A 16,239-nucleotide genomic window follows, 5' to 3' on the forward strand; every position below is an offset into this window, starting at 1 on the left:
GTGGGAGCGGGCGCTGCTGCCCGGGGCTCGTCCTCGCCGAGCTGGGCCCTCCCGGGCGCTTCCCGAGCCTGGAGAGCTGCGCCCTGCGGGATCCACCTCAGCTTCCCAGCTCCGTGCCAGGCCCCCGGGCCGCTTCCGTGGCCGGCTGGGTCCCCCGTGCTCGCTGGAGTCCTCCAGGTTTGCGGTTTGGAGGACCCGGTGTAATGGCAGCAGTGCTGTGCTCCTGCGCCTCGCCAGAACCTTCTGCCGGGGAGCACCGTGTCTTTTGCACGCCTGTTTCCAGCTTCTTCACACGCTCCACACCCTCCCTGGCCCCGTTGCCACAGCTGGGAGGTGCAGCAGCAGCTTTTCTGTGCAGCTCCGTGTCTGGTAGTGCCCAGGTCTCCTCCAGTGTGTTCACTGAAGGCACTCTTTGGAAGGGATTTTTACTGTGTTTCAAAGAATGGTGTTTGCGTGGACTTGAGATGAAAACGTGAGGATGTTCACTTCTGGGGTGTGTGAAAGCAGACTGTCCTGAAGAGCTTGTTTTCTCCTCCCTCCTTCCAGCTGGGGGGAATGGTGTGTGCCATAAACCTGGGTCTGTGCTGCTTTCATCAGGACAGTAAAGCAAAATGATGCCAGGGAACAGACAGGGAACATGCTTGCTGAATGTAAGGAATGGAAATAGGTCAACTGATCAAATCAAGCTGCTGAGATGCTGTAATGGACAGTGGGAGGTGGCCTGGTGGCTGTGGTGTGGCCACACGTGTGGTGCCCTGTGAGGCAGGGGTGCTGTCTGGGCCAGCTCTCCCTGGGGTCTCTGGCTGCATTGCCAGGATCTCTGGAAAACACCAACACGGTTGTGCTGTGAGCCTAGGCTGGGTGTGCTTGCTTATAAATAGCCCCCAAAACACAGTGCATCTTGTCTTTCAGAATTTGATACCTTTTTTCTGTAGGTTACAGACTGTCCATTTTCCCTCTTGAATGTAACAGTGCCCACACCCTGCCCCAGGTGCCACCTCACAGCTGGCAGCAAAGGGATCTCTGTAGAGCAGCTACAGTCATTTGTAGAGAGCGTGGTCAGATGTAACTTATGAATGTCTGTCATTTGATAGTTAAATGTGTCTATATACACGTGTGTCTTGGACTCACTGTCTCTGTGCGGCTTCTCCTCCTTCCTTTGAAAGTGAGAAACTTTTCTGCCAGGACAGAACGTGCCCAGGAGAACTGGACTGCAAAGCATTGTTCCCTGGAAGGCACCTGTGCTGTCTGGGGCTGTTTTAGAAAAGGAACAAAGTTTCCCTGCATGTACTAAGAAAGCTGAAGTCTTTCCAGGGGGTTATGATTTTAGTGCTGAAGCTGCACCTAGAGGGAAGGACCAGCCCAGCAGAGAAAGCCATTTTGCTTACCTTTGACTTGCTCTTCCTGTATGAACACTAAAGATGACAGAGCTTGGGAGGTGGTTGCTTTGGCTCCAGATTCCTTGTTTGCAGAGGCCACCCTGGGGAAGGACCCGCAGAAGGAGAATGGCATGGTCTGAAATAGAAGCACAAAGTGTTTTCTGAAGGTTAGCTTGACTGGAGGTTGATACTGCACATTTTTAATGTGTTTTGTATCTTCAGACTTGGTATGTTATTTTGGAAGATTTTTTTAGTAGTGAACTTGAAGTAACGGGTAAGGTAGGAAACTGTGACTTCCCCAGGTGTAACATTAGCATTTTGATAAGTAACAAAGCTCCTCTCCAGGGTTACCCAGAAGACAGGCCTCCTGCCAAGGAATTCTCATCTATTTACTCCTGGGCAGTTCTGTGCTTAACCAAGGCAAACCTGGGGACTGTGTGTCACCATCCAGGAGACAGTCCTTCCTCTTGGAAGGGGAGATTCAGGTCTAGCTGGAGTACCAGTCCTGTCTTCTGGGTTTTAGGGGGGAATAGTGTGGATCATCACATGTGTGAGGTGTGTGTGAAGTCCTAAGGGAGCTGCTCTCATCTTGGGCCTGTTTACGTGAAATGGAGGGTGTTTCCAATAGCCTTATACTAGTTAAGTATGCATAACCAAGTGTTATTGAAATGCCTTGGAATAAAGATGTCCTCTTCCAATTACTTAGTATCAATGCAAAGATACAGCACTAAAGGAATTTTCTTTTCCTCTTAAGAGAATTCACAGGAATTATTGTTTGTTGCCCTTGACCCTCTATTATTTATAAAAAAGCCTGCTCAAGACATAAATCATGAACTATTGCTGTTTAGAAACAATAAAAAGAGGCTTGGAGAGGAGTGAGGCAGTGTTGAGCATAGCTGGGAGAGCAGCACACCAGGCCTCAGGGGTGTCCCAGGGCTGCCCATCCAGGAGCATTCCTTGGATGCAGCCAAGCTTCCAGCAGCCTCGTACTGGAGCTGGTGGGGGGTGGCTCCCGGCAGCCCAGGATCCCTGCTGTTAAATCCAAGTCTTAAATCCCCTCTGGCAGCTCAGGGGGAGGCTGGGCTGGGCACTGACCCTGCCCATCGTCTGGGCTGCTCTTCCAGCTGCTTCATCATCCCAGCACTGTCCCTGGGCAGGCACAGCTCAAGGGACAGGGGCTGTGGGAGGGTGTCTGCCACTGTGAGGAGATCCTGGCCCACATCCCTCTGTTCAATCTCCAGACACACTCCTGACCTGCAGTGGCTTCCCTCAGTCCCATGGGCACCTTCACCTTGTGCACTGAGTGTCCTTCCTCCAGGGTTTTGCACCCTGAAATACTTGGTTTTAAAATCTGTGAAGGACAGGGCAGGGGATGAGGCAGCAGGCTGTGCACTGCAGTAATGAGAAGGGCTATTTAAGAAGTGGGTGTAACAAACTCTTAATTAGATATGAGCTAAAATAATGCTGCTCCAAATTCAAGTCAGCTTCTTGGAATGTGGAAGGGAAGCTGAGGCACTTGCAAGTGCCAATTAACTTGAGTGAGCTGAGAGATGAACCCGGGTGTCTTCCTTGCTTGGATCAGCACGTTGCACTGAAGCACCGAGTCCTGCCACACCAGCAGCAACCCTTGGAAATTAATTAGTAGCTCTCATGATTGCCTGCGTTGCTGTGAGGTGGAAGTGACAGAATTCAGGTGTTAATGGTTTTTAGGCTTGCCTGTCGTGATGTGCTGGCAGCGTGTGTGGCTTTTGTGTAAACTGGGTCTTGTCAACTGTTGCCTCTTCAGCTGGCCAGGTGATTTGAAACAGGTAACTCAAGTAAGATTCCTGTGAGATTCCTTGGCTCAAACTCCTGCTGCATACTTGCTGAGTGCCCACGGTGTGGAGCAGGGATCTGCATGTGGATCCTGACCACCTGAGGTTGGAGGGGCACTGGGACAAGAGTGTGTATTCCCAGAACCCTTCACGGGGGGGCTGGTGGGAAGGATCTGCAGAGGTGACAGCAAAGGGGCAGTTCTGGGAAATGAGGTTTCCTCAGCACGGGGCTGGAGCAGACCTTTGGAACCTGGGGCAGGGAGAGGCAGGTGGCTCTGAGAGGACACTTGTGATGGCTGTTGGAGGACACTTCAGTGATTGGTTGTGGGAGGAGTGTTCTGGTGGCTGCTTTGCTCATAAAAAAAGCAGCAGTTGGTGGTCAAAAGCTGGTCCAGCCCGTGGTGCTGGAGGCTGGTGCTGTGCCTGCTCTGCCCACCGAGGGCTGCCTTCCTGCAGCTGTGCCTGCATCCAGGGACATCCCCGTGTCTTGGCACGTCTAGTAAAATGATAATAAACTCAGTTTTACTGTGGGGATTGATTTGACTGTTCATCATCTTGCTTCTGTAACTGTAAGCTTTCTGCACCTGTGGATAAAAGCTGCTTTTTCCCTGGTAAGAGCTGGTCCTGGGATGTCTTGCTCAGCTTCCAAAGGCCGTGCCCTGGTGCAGCTCTGGCAGCTCCCTCCCCTCTTCCTCACTCCACTGCCTAAGGCTAATGGACATGGGAGCATTTACAGAGGTTATATGGAAGCTACTCTTTTTTGTGTTTGTCACCTAAACAAAGTATCTGTAAAAGAATCTTAATTAAACCTTATTTTGTAGGATAACTGGGATGATGAGGAGGAAGAGGAAGAAGTAAAGGAGACAGAGGTAAAACAAGGTAAGACTGAAAAGGAATACATGGCTCTGCACGCAGTGCCAGGTCAGACACTGTTTTGTCTTGACTGTAGCTGAAGAACCAACCCCACTTTCCACACAGGGCTGGTCTTGGCTTTGACAGCGTGTGTCTTTCATGTGTGTAATGTCATGACTCCAGTAACTGAGCTCCAGGACTTTCTCTTTGCTTCCTGTTTTTATAGCTGCTGAAAAAAAAAAACCACCAGTAGACTTCTTGAGTGCTGTGTTGTTCATGTTTTTCAGAAACAAAAGTTTCAGAAAAAAAGAAAATAGCAGAAAAAATAAAAGAAAAAGAAAAGCTACAGAAGAAAAAGCAAGAGGAGCTTAAAAAAAGGGTAACTCCTTTTTTTCTTCCAGGTCTCATAAAATGTAGATGGCAGGTTTGATTTGTTTGCTTGTTTGTTTTTGAGGTTGAACAAGAGCTGTAAAGATCTTGACTAGTCTGATAAAACAGACTTCAGGCTTGTACTTATTAACATCTGGGGGATATTCCCTTTAGTGTCTGTGTAATAACCAGGTTCTGGAAGTGACACTTAATGCTGCTTCTGTTGGATGCACTGTGTGATGAACACAGCTGTGAAACACACAGCTGAGGTGTTTCTTCCCACTTCTTGTCCAGTGAACAATTTATGAAACCATCTGGCACTTGCTGGGGATGATGCTCAGGGTTGTACCTGTGCTGACTTCAGGCAGAAGTGAACCCTGCAGGTGCCACTGGACAAAACACCAGTTCTTGTGCTACTTCTGCTCAGGGGTAAGAATACTTTGTTTTATACCCTGTATACTTTGTTAATTTCAGTTAGAGGCACCAGAGGAACAGAAAGAACTTACACCAGAAGAACAGTTAGCAGACAAACTACGACTAAAGAAGTTACAAGAGGAGTCAGACCTTGAGTTAGCAAAAGAAACATTTGGTGAGTGTGCTGGGCCCGAGGCAGGGTGGTCAGTGGGACTGGAGCAGCATCACAGAAGTGCTGAATCCCAGAGATAAAACTGTGCTGCGGGAATACCCTGTGGAAAGGGCTGGGCAGGACCTGGCTGTGGGAGCAGGTGGTGTGGCTGGGAGTACAGAGGGTTTGCATTCAAACTGCTGGAGGCCTGTCCTGGTGCTAATAGCAAGAGCCACAGCCACATCTTTAGAATAGAAGGTTCTTTTTCTTAACATGTCAGGGCAGGTGGTGATGGGATGAGATGGCTGGAAAAGCTTCCCAACATGGGGGTACTTGGGATAAACAGGTGAGTGTGTAAAAAGAAATAAATAAATGAAGAGCTGTCTCTGAAGGTGCTTCCCAACAGAGATTTGATGAGGCTTTGGGTGAGTGTGGCACTTTGCTCCAGGCAGTCAGTCATGAGCTGGATGTTGAGCAAGCCAGGTGAGGCCAGGGCAGTGAGGTTGCTCCTTGGGATAAACAGGTGAGTGTGTTAAAAGAAATAAATAAATGAAGAGCTGTCTCTGAAGGTGCTTCCCAACAGAGATTTGATGAGGCTTTGGGTGAGTGTGGCACTTTGCTCCAGGCAGTCAGTCATGAGCTGGATGTTGAGCAAGCCAGGTGAGGCCAGGGCAGTGAGGTTGCTCCTGTGTAGATGAGGTGGACCCAAAGCAGATCCTTCTGGCGTGGTGCTTTGACAGACCTACCAAAGATACTGATTCACAGCAGTGTTCTTGCAGCATGAAAACGTGTTTCCTTGATTACAGTGAATGATGCACCTGGTTACTCAGGGAAAATTGTGTTCTGTGAGTCTTGGGAAAGAGAGCAGTGCCTGGGGGGGGGGCATGGGGTACGGCTGTAAAGAAACAACTAGATTTTGCACTTAGGAGCTCAAGACAGGAACTTTTTATTTAAGGGGAAAGGGGCTCCATGTAGTGAGTGCATGGTGCTCCAGAGAACATGAATAGCTGGTTCAAATTCCTGGGCTTTGCAGCAGAATCCCTTTCCACACAGCTCAGTAACTTTCAGCAGACAGCAGGGGGAGGTGGGCGGGCAAACCTCGGCTCTGGTGTGTGAAGCTTTGGTTCTGCAGAGGTCAAGAGCTGAACGTGAACGGGGTCACTTGTTGCCTCTGGTGTCACTTTTTGGGGACCACAGCCAACGTCTGCAATACCTCTGTCCGTGCAGGTGTAAATAACACTTGTGGAATAGATGCCATGAATCCCTCTTCCAAAGACGACTTCACGGAATTTGGCAAACTGCTCAAGGAGAAGATCACCCAGTACGAGAAGTCGCTGCATTATGCCGGCTTCTTGGAAGCCCTGGTCCGGGACGTCTGCATCTCATGTAAGTCCAGTGGAAGCTGCCCTAGAGCTCCTGCTGCCAGAACCACTTGAGCTGAGGTTGAAACCGTGCTTGTTTAGTGAAGGTGAAATTGAGACCGATCTGGGGGGCTCCTGCTATCAAAAGAGGCTCCCACCTGCTGCCCTCGCTAGTCTCACCATCCCCACAAACTTGGTTACAGATCCTGTGCTTCAACAAGCGTTACTCTCCTGGCATCTCAGTTCAAGGCAGTCACTTTTAAAGTGTGACTTTTTATGCCAATCTGATCTTGAAAGTTTTCCTTGAATCCATGTTAATAATAATAATTTAAAAATTCTCGTAGCTCATTTGGAAGGAAACTGTTATAAAATTGAGTTCATTTCATTGGAGATCACAAAAGAAACTGTTCTGGAATTCAGCATGTAACTACACAGATAAAACTAACTTAGGCTGACTTTTCCCCACTGCTCTGGTAGGCTGCAGCCCGTGGTGCATTCACTGCCTGAGATCTGTCCTGTAGACATGTTGTCCTTCAGTGGGGTGGAAACTTGATAGGATTTAGTGCTGTATAAATACAGTGGCTGCAGGAGCTGGGAACTTACATTGCAAATGGATTCCAGATCTTTTTGAGTTAAGGGCTCAAACTCAGGGACCTTTTATTGTTAATAATTTATTGTTAATCCACTGCTCCTTTTGATGCCTTTTACTGTATTTTGCTGTATCCATATTTTACTGTTCAGATGCCTCCTCACTGCTCACTGAGGCTTCTGTGTTCTCTGACTCTTAAATTTGAAAATTTTACCCTCTACAACACTGCAGCTTCTTATCAGGGATGACTTGAAATCGTAACTGTGATTAGAGGGACAAGAATGACCCAGCCTGTCTTTTGCTGATTTAAATCAAGTAGTTACCTGTATTACTACTCATGCTTTAATTTTTAGACGATGTTGGATTATTTAACTGTCTTCTAAGAACAATATTGATGGTAAATATTTTTTTCTCTTCTTTCCCTGATGCAGTGGAAATTGATGATTTGAAAAAGATCACAAATACTTTGACAGTACTATGCAGTGAAAAACAAAAACAAGAAAAGGTAAGGGTCTCCTGCGTGCTTGTGGAGCAATGGCTGTGCCTGCTGGAGGGGCTGAGCTGGACAATGGGAATGGGTCTCACCCAGACTGGAACTGCTGATTTTGCTGTAGGTAGTGGCAGGAGATTAAGTGACAACCTCAGAGACTGGGTTAGAGTTATAAATCCTCTTCTGTGTGTGAGGTGACCAGGAGTTGAGTCCAGAGATCTCAGGCAAACCCTCGGTTCATTCACGTGTCCCACGTGCTCACCCTGTTTTATGCTGTCTCGGGGTCAAAAGGGCTGATGCCCGTGGCCTGGAGGCCACCAGCCTGCCCAGGTCCCAGTGTCAGTGTGTGGCAGATTGCTGTGGGGTTTAAAGTAAACCTGCTCTTCCTATTTAAGCAGAATAAAGCCAAAAAGAAGAAAAAAGGTGTTGTGCCTGGAGGTGGTTTAAAGGCTACGATGAAAGATGACCTGGCTGATTATGGAGGATACGATGGAGAGTATGTACAAGACTTTGAAGACTTCATGTGACATTTATCTCCCCTTCTGTTGTCTTTCTGTTGCCCATAATCCCTTAAACATGTAGCACAACTTTTCTTCCTTTAAATTCTGCCAAATGCTACAATCAGAATTGCAGTATCTCTGTGCTGGTGGTTGAACTCTTGACAGGTCTGTGCTAAAGCACCAGGTTTCTGGCCTGGGCTTGGGGACTGGAATGAAGACATTTTAAAGCTATGTAAATTGCAGTTAAACAACCCAAAATTCTGACAGTGGGAACTGTAGCTGTTTGATTTGCAGCAACAGCCACTAAATTGGAAATGAATTTCAACACCAAAAAGTATTATGACCAGCACAGTTCAGTAACTTGGCCTTAACTGTACCTCCTGGAGTGTGTGCTGAACAGAGGCAGTTTGCAGCAGGGGCCTGGTGTGCACTTATTGTTACATTTGCTTTGTCTTAAGTTAGAGCTTGAGGTTTTTTCAGTGTATTGTGAAGGGACCTGCCACCCTCAGCCTGGGGTGCTGCACCTGGGACTGCACCATGTGAGACAGCCCTGCCAGAGCAACAGCACCTGAGGTAGGCAGGGCCAGGGAAGGGTTGCTTAGTTGGGGGAAAAAAAAAATGATGTGTCTGGAGTATGAAGTTTAGTTTCCATTCACCTACATTTCTACTAATGCAGCTGTATGGTTGGGTATTCTTTAACAGTTAATTGCCTGGTTTAAGTGTAAAAAAACAAACGACTTCATTTTGGTCTCTCATGGGTTGTGGTTGATCTTTCACCACTCAGCCATTTTCTTTCATTTAAAAAACAAAACAAACAAGAAAACAAACTTGCTTTGCAAACTGCAGCAGTTACTACAGTTGGGCAAATTGTTATGTTAACAATTATGACATCTGCAATGTTTTATAAAGCAACTAATTTAATAAAAATCACTATTGAGGACTTCACTACAGCTGTCCTGGGCCCAGTTCTTTTAGTGTCTTACAGTGGAATGAGCTGCAGGGCAGTGTGTGCTGGGGTGGTCTCTGCTCTGGTGGTAGAGAGCCAGGGGTTTGCCCTGTAGAATGGCTGTTCCTTAGGATAAGGCTCTTTCAGGTGCTGATGGTGACACATTACTTGTAGGATGCCATAATCCAGGTGTTTTCATGACAAAAACCTTTTCTGTTGTTGGAGATGCTGAGCTTGGTGGCTTGTACTAACCTTAGGAATATTTTAGGGCCTTATCAGTGGGAGCAGTTGCCTGTTCAGCTGCCCTTGCCACAGGCAGCCCTGCGTTTACTCAGGTGTTTGTTCCCAGTAGGGATGGTGTAGGAGGTTGTGCTGCCACTAGACAGGTGTTCTTCCAGCTCCTTCTCATTCCCAGTGGTCCCAAATGTATCAGGGATGCTAGTTCTTGGGATAGCTCCAGGTTCTCCTGCCATGCCAGGAACCTCAAGGTTGAAGGCAGCAGCTTGTTGGCCATTGTTTCACTTTGACTTGTCCCAGGCAGCTCAAACTGATTTGGGCTTGTGAGTGTTGACTAGAACTGGAATGTTAAAGCTGGTTCTGCTCAGGGCTAATCCTTCCTGCAGAAACTGTTTATCACAGGAGGCAGGGTTGGTATTTTGTGTGTGTGTTGACCTGGGCACAACATCTGGCTCTGCCCCTGTAGGGCACAGATAAGTTCTGTGCAAGTATTTGTCATACACAGCAGCTGCCAATGTGAAACTGTTCAGCAACCAAAGGGAGCCCGAGCCATACACCCAAAGCAGCATCTCTGTGCTGATTAACTGAGGGGGTTGCTATGGCAATTGTAGTTGTGCTAGGATCATGTTTAGTGATAGTTCAGTATGACAGCAATATTGCTTAATGTCACTTAGCTGCTGGCTGTGTGCTCCAGGCAGCTTCCAGCCCTGCCACCCTCCTCTGGCAGCAGGGAAGGACTCTGGGGGAGCTGGAAGCTCCGATCTTGGCGAGCACTTAGAATCCAGGCTGAAGCTGTGTCCAGGCCTCATCCTCCTCTCCAGGTACATCTAGACTTGAGCTTGTAAACTTGCCATAATGAGATGGCTGCTGCTGCCAGGGTGTCAGCACCTCCTGCTGCCCTGTGGGGCTGCCCAAGCCTGGAGAGGAGTCAGACTGCAGGAGCTGGTGAGAAGAGACTTGTATGTGAGCTTGTCTGATACTCCAAGACAGCAGCAGCTTGTCTGTGCTGGGTGGAGCTGTACAAGACTATCACTAAGCTAGAAAACAAAACCAGGTTAATGTGACTGGAATCAAGGAATGGATTATCCTAGCATGTATCTGAAACTTTCTCCAGCTTATTCCACTGTCACTGTCCTGGATGTTCTCTTTCAGCCTTTTGTGGGTTTGGCTACAATTCCTGTGGTGAAACATCCTCCACACTCCTGGTCTGAAGGACTGCTGGGTTGCTGTGGTTCACCAGCAGCTGAGCCAGGCTCCATTTACTGGTTAGTCAAGTGTTTTGTAAACAGTAGGATTTATTATACAAAACACAATTTTAGGTTAACACAGTCTCAGTGTTTTAAATATTTACAACCACCATCAGTTTCCTGGAGTAACTGCAACACAGCAGCATCTCCCTGGCAGCAGGTAAGTGCTAAGACTCTGTTGAAGCCTGGGTACTAACCCTGCAGGAAGCTGTGGCACTGGTAGTGGTCAGAGCCAGTCTCCTCTGCATGGGGTGGGTTTCTAGTTTGACAGCAGATCACTGAGGCAGCAGCCAGTCTGTGCATCCTTCAGAAGGGTGTTCACCACATCGTAGAACTTGTTGTCATAAGCCAGCTTGTAGTATGTGTAGACATCCTCACAGTAACTCAGCAGTTTCTTCAGATTTTTCAGAGAAGCCTCAGTAGGTGGGTGCTGTTTAACTCTGAAAGTAATTGTACAAATAATTGACATTGAAGGGCTTCACTGGCAGTGACTCTGCCTCCTCTGCTATAGACCTACAGGCACTATGTGTCTTAAGAAGAGGTCGTGCTCAACATGTTCGTTGGATTCTTGGGTTATTTCTGTCTGATTCATTTAAAAAAATACTGAATGTGCCCATCCCTAAGGAACCCTGTTCATCTAGCTCAGTATCAAGTGGTAGCTCCAGTGCTACTGCCACAAGATACTTCAGAAACTGAACCCAGATCTCCAGTCCCTACGCTGCCCTTTGTCACAGAAGAGGTTCCAGCAGCACCAAGACCTGCCTGCTGTTAAACAGTCTCCCCTCTCAAGGAGCCTGTGGAAAAGAAAGTTCCAAGTTGCCTATAGGATGACTTACTTCTTGGCAATCTCCTCAAACATGCTGGGCTTCAGTGGTTGTTGCTGTTTGAATTCTTCCAAGTAAGTGAAGTCTCCCTTGGTGACCACCTGTTGGTACAGAACTTCCGCCCAGTCTGGAACAAACTCATAAGCCTCAGCCACAATTGTTGCCTGCAGGGAGAACAGGAAGAGTTTATTCTTGCACAGAAACAGTCTTGACTATTTTAAGTATTGTGTTTGGCCCATCCCATGATGCTGATCCTGACAGCAGCCATGTTGGAGAAACACAGGTGACAAAATACTGCTACTATTTTTGTCAGAGCAGAATTGCCTTTTAAAAAGCTCTTTTCTTCCTTACTTCCAAGTTTACAAAACAATGGATGCCAACAGAGATGAGCTCTCAGGCTCTGGTGCAGAGCAGCATGAGAGCCCCTGGCTCACCCCGAGGTCCCAGCAGGGGCTGCAGCACCAGGGGCTGGTGGCCATGGAGGAGCTGGGCACCGTACTCACAGGGGCTGGTGCTTCAGCACCTGCTGTTTGACACGAGCCTTCTCAGAAGCAGCAGCAGGGAGGCAGGTGAGCTCACCTGGTAGTAGCGAGGCAAGGCCAGGATGGAGCCCATCAGGCTCTGGCGGCTCAGGTTGATGAGCCGCGTGCGCTGCCCCGTGCTCAGGAAGTGCAGCTGCAGCGTCAGCAGCCGGGTCAGGCGGCGGCAGCGCAGGGACTGCCGCACACACGAGTCCTGGGGAGAAGCACAGAGGCAGGTCCCTGAGGCAAGCAAGGAGTGTTCCCGAGAGCAGCCCTGTATTCCACCTGTTGGATCTCTGCAGCTTTATCCTTGGTCACACGCTATGAGTTGTAGAGGAGCTTCACCCGGCACAACTCCTGCCTTCACCAGTCACACTGGGTTTCAAACGCTCTTTTTCCTGTGCTGTTCTTGCTGGTTCAGCTCATGGTCACTGAAGCTGGGGAACCCCAGTGTAGCCCCAGGTGTCAAGGCCTGGTCAGGGAGCAGTGCTCTGCTCCTGGGCCCAGCCCTGTGACACTGCTGAGCTGACAGAGCTGCAGATTCCTCTGCTCCTGGTTCACTGGGACAGGATTCCACACCCCCTCCCTATAGCAGCTTTGTTTGTGCTCCCAGTTGGGGTCACTATGTGCTCCCAGTGCTGGGCAGAACTCCTACAGTTCCCTCTCCCAATTTTACCTTGGAGTAACTTTCTGCAGCATCAATAAAGAGAGTCAGAGCTTTCATCAGCAGCTTCTTCAAATTTGCAACATCCTGAAGAGACTCCTCTGAAATGGGGGAAAAAACAGAAAATTATTTATAATGGTGACAAAGTTACAAAAATAGCTGTTGGAAAGCCAAGTCTGTCCCTACTATTGTTTCAGAAAGCAGCAAAAGACACTTTGTATTAAAAAAAAAGCTCTGAAAAAGGGCAAAGAAACAGGGATGCCTGTTGTGTTACGGACCAAAGTTATTGCTGGAACCTAGTCAAGTGACAGGAAAACTGAAAAGAAATCCACATCAGGCATCTGTGACAGACAGAAGCACTGACTACTGCAAGCTACATTCAGAAAACCATTTGGCAAAGCTGCTGTTGCAGTATTGGCCACTGCTCTGTGTGCTCCACACCATCTTCCCAGCTCAACAGACCTCACCAAGTCTGGATCTTAATAACCTACCCTGCACCAGCATAAACCCCAGCACTTCATATAAAACCCCACAGTGTCACATCCTATTAAAGTGAAGAAGGCACACATGTGTCCTTCCCTCCTCCCACGCATGGGATTGCAGGACATGGCCACAAAACCCCAGAATCGACTCTGGAAACCACCAGAGCAGCCAGATGAAATGTCAAGCACAAGAACACCCCAAGCCCTGCTCACAAGACACTCCCCTTCCAGGCAGTGGAGGCTCAGCGGGTGTTATCAGCACAACACAGGCAACCAGAGCCACATTTATGGTGCTTCCTCCCAAAGAGATGTGCCCTCCTGGGGCTGCAGTCTGACTCACCCCAGGGCTGGCTCTCGATGAGTTTCAGCTGGGTGCAGGCAGCAGCCTGGTGGTTCTCCCCAATCTCCCTGCACATGCTGAAGCAGAGGGCGATCATGTTGTGCTTCTCACTGTCCCCGGGGCGGCACCGCTGGGTATAGTCCAGCAGGGCCGTCTTCAGCGTCCCGCTCTGGGCAGGCAAAGGGGCAGCACTTCAGCAGCTGAGCAGCTTTTCTGGTCATGCACACTTTGCTGCCCACAAGCAAACCTCTTCTGCTACAACCACCCCAAAAAAGTGACCGTTCCCCTCTGGGAGGTTTCTCCGTTTTACACTTGCCTTGACGACCCTGCGGCAGGTAAGAAAACCCAGCCCCTCTGCACTTACTGCTCCACACACAAACATCCAAACTGACATTTGTTTATTACTTCATTGATGTCACAAGCTAGAAATATTTATTATTTTTAAAACCCTTGAAAAGTTAACTGGAAGTAAAAACAAAGCAAGACATGAAAACTCCCAAATGATACTCCCAAGCTGGAAGTTTCAATGCTGCTCTTGTTACACCACTGAGCTAATTAGAACAAACTTATTAAACTAAACCCAGAATTAACGTACTACTCTGAAGCCTGAATAACACTTCCTGCACTCCAGTAATTAAAATCCCCAGACAATTCCACCTGGTTGTGTAAACAGCAGTTTCTCATGTAGCCACACAGCTCTGGAAGTTTTCTCCCCTTTTTCTCCCTCCACTTACTGGATCTAATTTCTTTCTCATGAGCACCTCGAAGTAGTGTTTCTGGTGCAGCAGCTCAAAGATGTAGGTCATCTCATTGTATCTGCCAATCCCAGTGAGGAGACGAACCTGTGGAAATACCCATGGAAATGTGCAGCTCCCAGGAGAGCAGAGCAATCCTGCCTGGGCTGCAGAGGATGCCTGATCATCACACTGCACCAGAATTACTTGGATGTTCCCACTCTTGACTACACAGTCATCACCTCACCATTCCACTGTCCCCACCCCTGTTTTTCCAGAAAAGTCTTCTAAGAGCTTCTGTGACAGACAAATCACCACCTGCACACATCAGACCAAACACCCACCCTCATCTTCTAGGGACAGGCAGGGTAGGACCAGCCAACCCGAGGTGAAAGATGGTATGTTCTCCAGGCCATCCCTCCCTGCTCCCCCTGCATCAGTTACATAGAAACCTTCATCCAGCACCTGGACAAACACTGGGGGCACTGAAGGCACCTACCACAAGCCCATACTCTTCATTAGGTGCCAAGTGTTGCTCTGTGAGGAGCCGTGCTGCCTGCAGGACACGCGTGATCCCTTCCATGTGGCAAGTCAGAGTAAAGCAACTATGGGCCAAGATCAGCAGTTCTGTAACTGAAGAACAGAAGAACTTGGGCATTTCAGCCACTAAGCTGAAGAAGCTCTTGTGCCTCTGCAGCTGTGATGCCATCTCTGCAGAGGGGACACCACCTTTCCAGTTCCAAGCAGCAGAATGGATCACGAACCTGAGCTGTTCTGGTTCTGTCCTGGTCAGTTTCCAGAAGGAACAGTTTCTGGAACAGTCTGCACTTAGTCTGGCTTCCCAGCCTGTGGGAAAGGCTGTGTTTTTTGGATAATTTTCTAAAACATTTTATACCACACAGAAAACTTGAAGCCTGCTCCACCAAAAGATGCCTGACAAACATCCATGATGCACCAGCTCCCCCCCATTACCAACCAGCTCTGCACGAGGAAAAGGAAGCCACAAGATTTGCATCTGGGTTTGAAAAATCATTCAACAATTCCACAGGCTAAACAGCTGTTAGAGCAGCACATCTGGGAGGGTTCCACACTCTGAGGAAGGCCTGACCTAACACTGGAAAGCAACCAAGGACATGGGACAGCCCCAGCCCTCATGCTCAGCACCACACAGTTCCCTTCAGAACAGCAGGATCACTGCAGGGGCTGGCACACAATGCAGGTAAAAATACAGGTTTTGAGAAGAACAGTTACCATCATAAACCCATACAACTTACTTTGAAACAAACCAATTATACCTCTACCTGTAAAAAGGAACTCTAGCAGAGCTCTACTCAAAGAGAGGTAAAGTTTTCCAGCACAATTTGGAAATTCCCAACGTTGCTTCCTCAGTCTTTTCCTTACTTTAGTCAGCCACACATGAAAATACTAATATCCACCCTTAAGTTACTTAACCAGACAAAATAAGGGGCAAGTTTTATTCCTTGAGATGGAATGTTAAAGGCAGTGATGCTGTGGTTAGCAATGTACTGGTTACCCCGAGGGTTACTTGCCAGTTACTTACTGCAGGCCAGCTCCCCACGTGGTACAGAGGCAATTTTATCCAGTAACTTCATCCCAACCAGTGTAGGATCCTGGCACAGCTTAGCAAGCTGCAGGAACACCTGGCTCTCAGCTGCAGGGTTCAAAACGTGTTTCTGTCCTGTGTCCAGAGAGAGAGAAAAGTCATGTCCCAAGTGCTGGCTGCTCAGGAGAGATCAGCTGCCTTAACAGAAAAAAAAAACCCAAACCAACCAATACAACTTTGCCCAGACTGACCCAGGACTTGGAATTACAATTCCAAAGGCACTTTGGTTTTACTGCTTAAACTTTAGAATCAGATACTACTTCTTTCCAGTTCAGTCCAATGGAATCCTACTGAACAGCCACATTGCTACTGTAATTACACCTGCAGGTTCCCAATCCAGCAGGCTGCTGCAGAAAAGAACATTTTCCTCTTATTTACACAATTCTAACCCACCCCCTGCAGGGGCTCTGGTTCGTGCTCTTCCCTGAGCCAGTTCAGCTCATGAGCTCAACAGAAAACTCTCCTTTCTGGATTTTTTTTCTGCTGGTTATTAAGCTGACCCCTCTGAAGGATGGTCACTCAAGCATCTGAGACAACCAAGTGCCCAGGTACAAGGGGAACAGCAAGTGAGGGGCAGCAGAGTGAGAGAAGCCACCTCAACTCAAATCTCCAGATGATGCCTCATTGTTTCTTGTGGAAATTTGTTAATGTTGCAGCAAAGTAGAAGTGACTCAAGTGGAAAAATCCCCCAGCTAAATTCC

At 48.2% G+C, this 16,239-nt stretch overlaps 2 protein-coding genes across 2 annotated transcripts in view; one reads left to right on the forward strand and one right to left on the reverse strand.

The window, feature by feature from the left end:
• Positions 1-4,015: 4,015 nt before the first annotated feature.
• EIF3J (eukaryotic translation initiation factor 3, subunit J) lies at positions 4,016-8,037 on the forward strand. The gene is made up of 6 exons (XM_010002827.1): positions 4,016-4,072; positions 4,333-4,424; positions 4,889-5,003; positions 6,207-6,365; positions 7,361-7,434; positions 7,818-8,037. The coding sequence occupies exons 4-6, from the start codon at positions 6,236-6,238 to the stop codon at positions 7,944-7,946; spliced, it is 333 nt and encodes a 110-aa protein (XP_010001129.1). The 5' UTR covers positions 4,016-4,072; positions 4,333-4,424; positions 4,889-5,003; positions 6,207-6,235; the 3' UTR covers positions 7,947-8,037.
• Positions 8,038-10,608: 2,571 nt separating this feature from the next.
• SPG11 (spastic paraplegia 11 (autosomal recessive)) overlaps positions 10,609-16,239 on the reverse strand; it is a 31,113-nt gene continuing 25,482 nt past the window's right edge. The window contains exons 35-42 of the mRNA XM_010002842.1: positions 15,476-15,613; positions 14,414-14,547; positions 13,915-14,022; positions 13,181-13,349; positions 12,371-12,459; positions 11,753-11,908; positions 11,186-11,337; positions 10,609-10,789 (exon numbers count right to left, since the gene is read on the reverse strand). Coding sequence (XP_010001144.1) covers positions 10,609-10,789; positions 11,186-11,337; positions 11,753-11,908; positions 12,371-12,459; positions 13,181-13,349; positions 13,915-14,022; positions 14,414-14,547; positions 15,476-15,613 — 1,127 coding nt within the window. The remainder of the gene's footprint in view (positions 10,790-11,185; positions 11,338-11,752; positions 11,909-12,370; positions 12,460-13,180; positions 13,350-13,914; positions 14,023-14,413; positions 14,548-15,475; positions 15,614-16,239) is intronic.

The sequence above is a fragment of the Chaetura pelagica genome, unplaced genomic scaffold (assembly GCF_000747805.2).
Source record: "Chaetura pelagica isolate M959 unplaced genomic scaffold, ChaPel_1.0 scaffold658, whole genome shotgun sequence".
NCBI classification, from domain to species: domain Eukaryota; kingdom Metazoa; phylum Chordata; class Aves; order Apodiformes; family Apodidae; genus Chaetura; species Chaetura pelagica.

Excerpts from the sequence above, each read along its gene's own strand:
- EIF3J (XM_010002827.1), top strand. The coding sequence starts at position 6,236 with ATGAATCCCTCTTCCAAAGACGACTTCACGGAATTTGGCAAACTGCTC. Across the intron at positions 6,366-7,360 it reads CCGGGACGTCTGCATCTCAT|TGGAAATTGATGATTTGAAA; the intron begins GTAAGTCCAGTG and ends TCCCTGATGCAG. Across the intron at positions 7,435-7,817 it reads AAAAACAAAAACAAGAAAAG|AATAAAGCCAAAAAGAAGAA; the intron begins GTAAGGGTCTCC and ends CTATTTAAGCAG.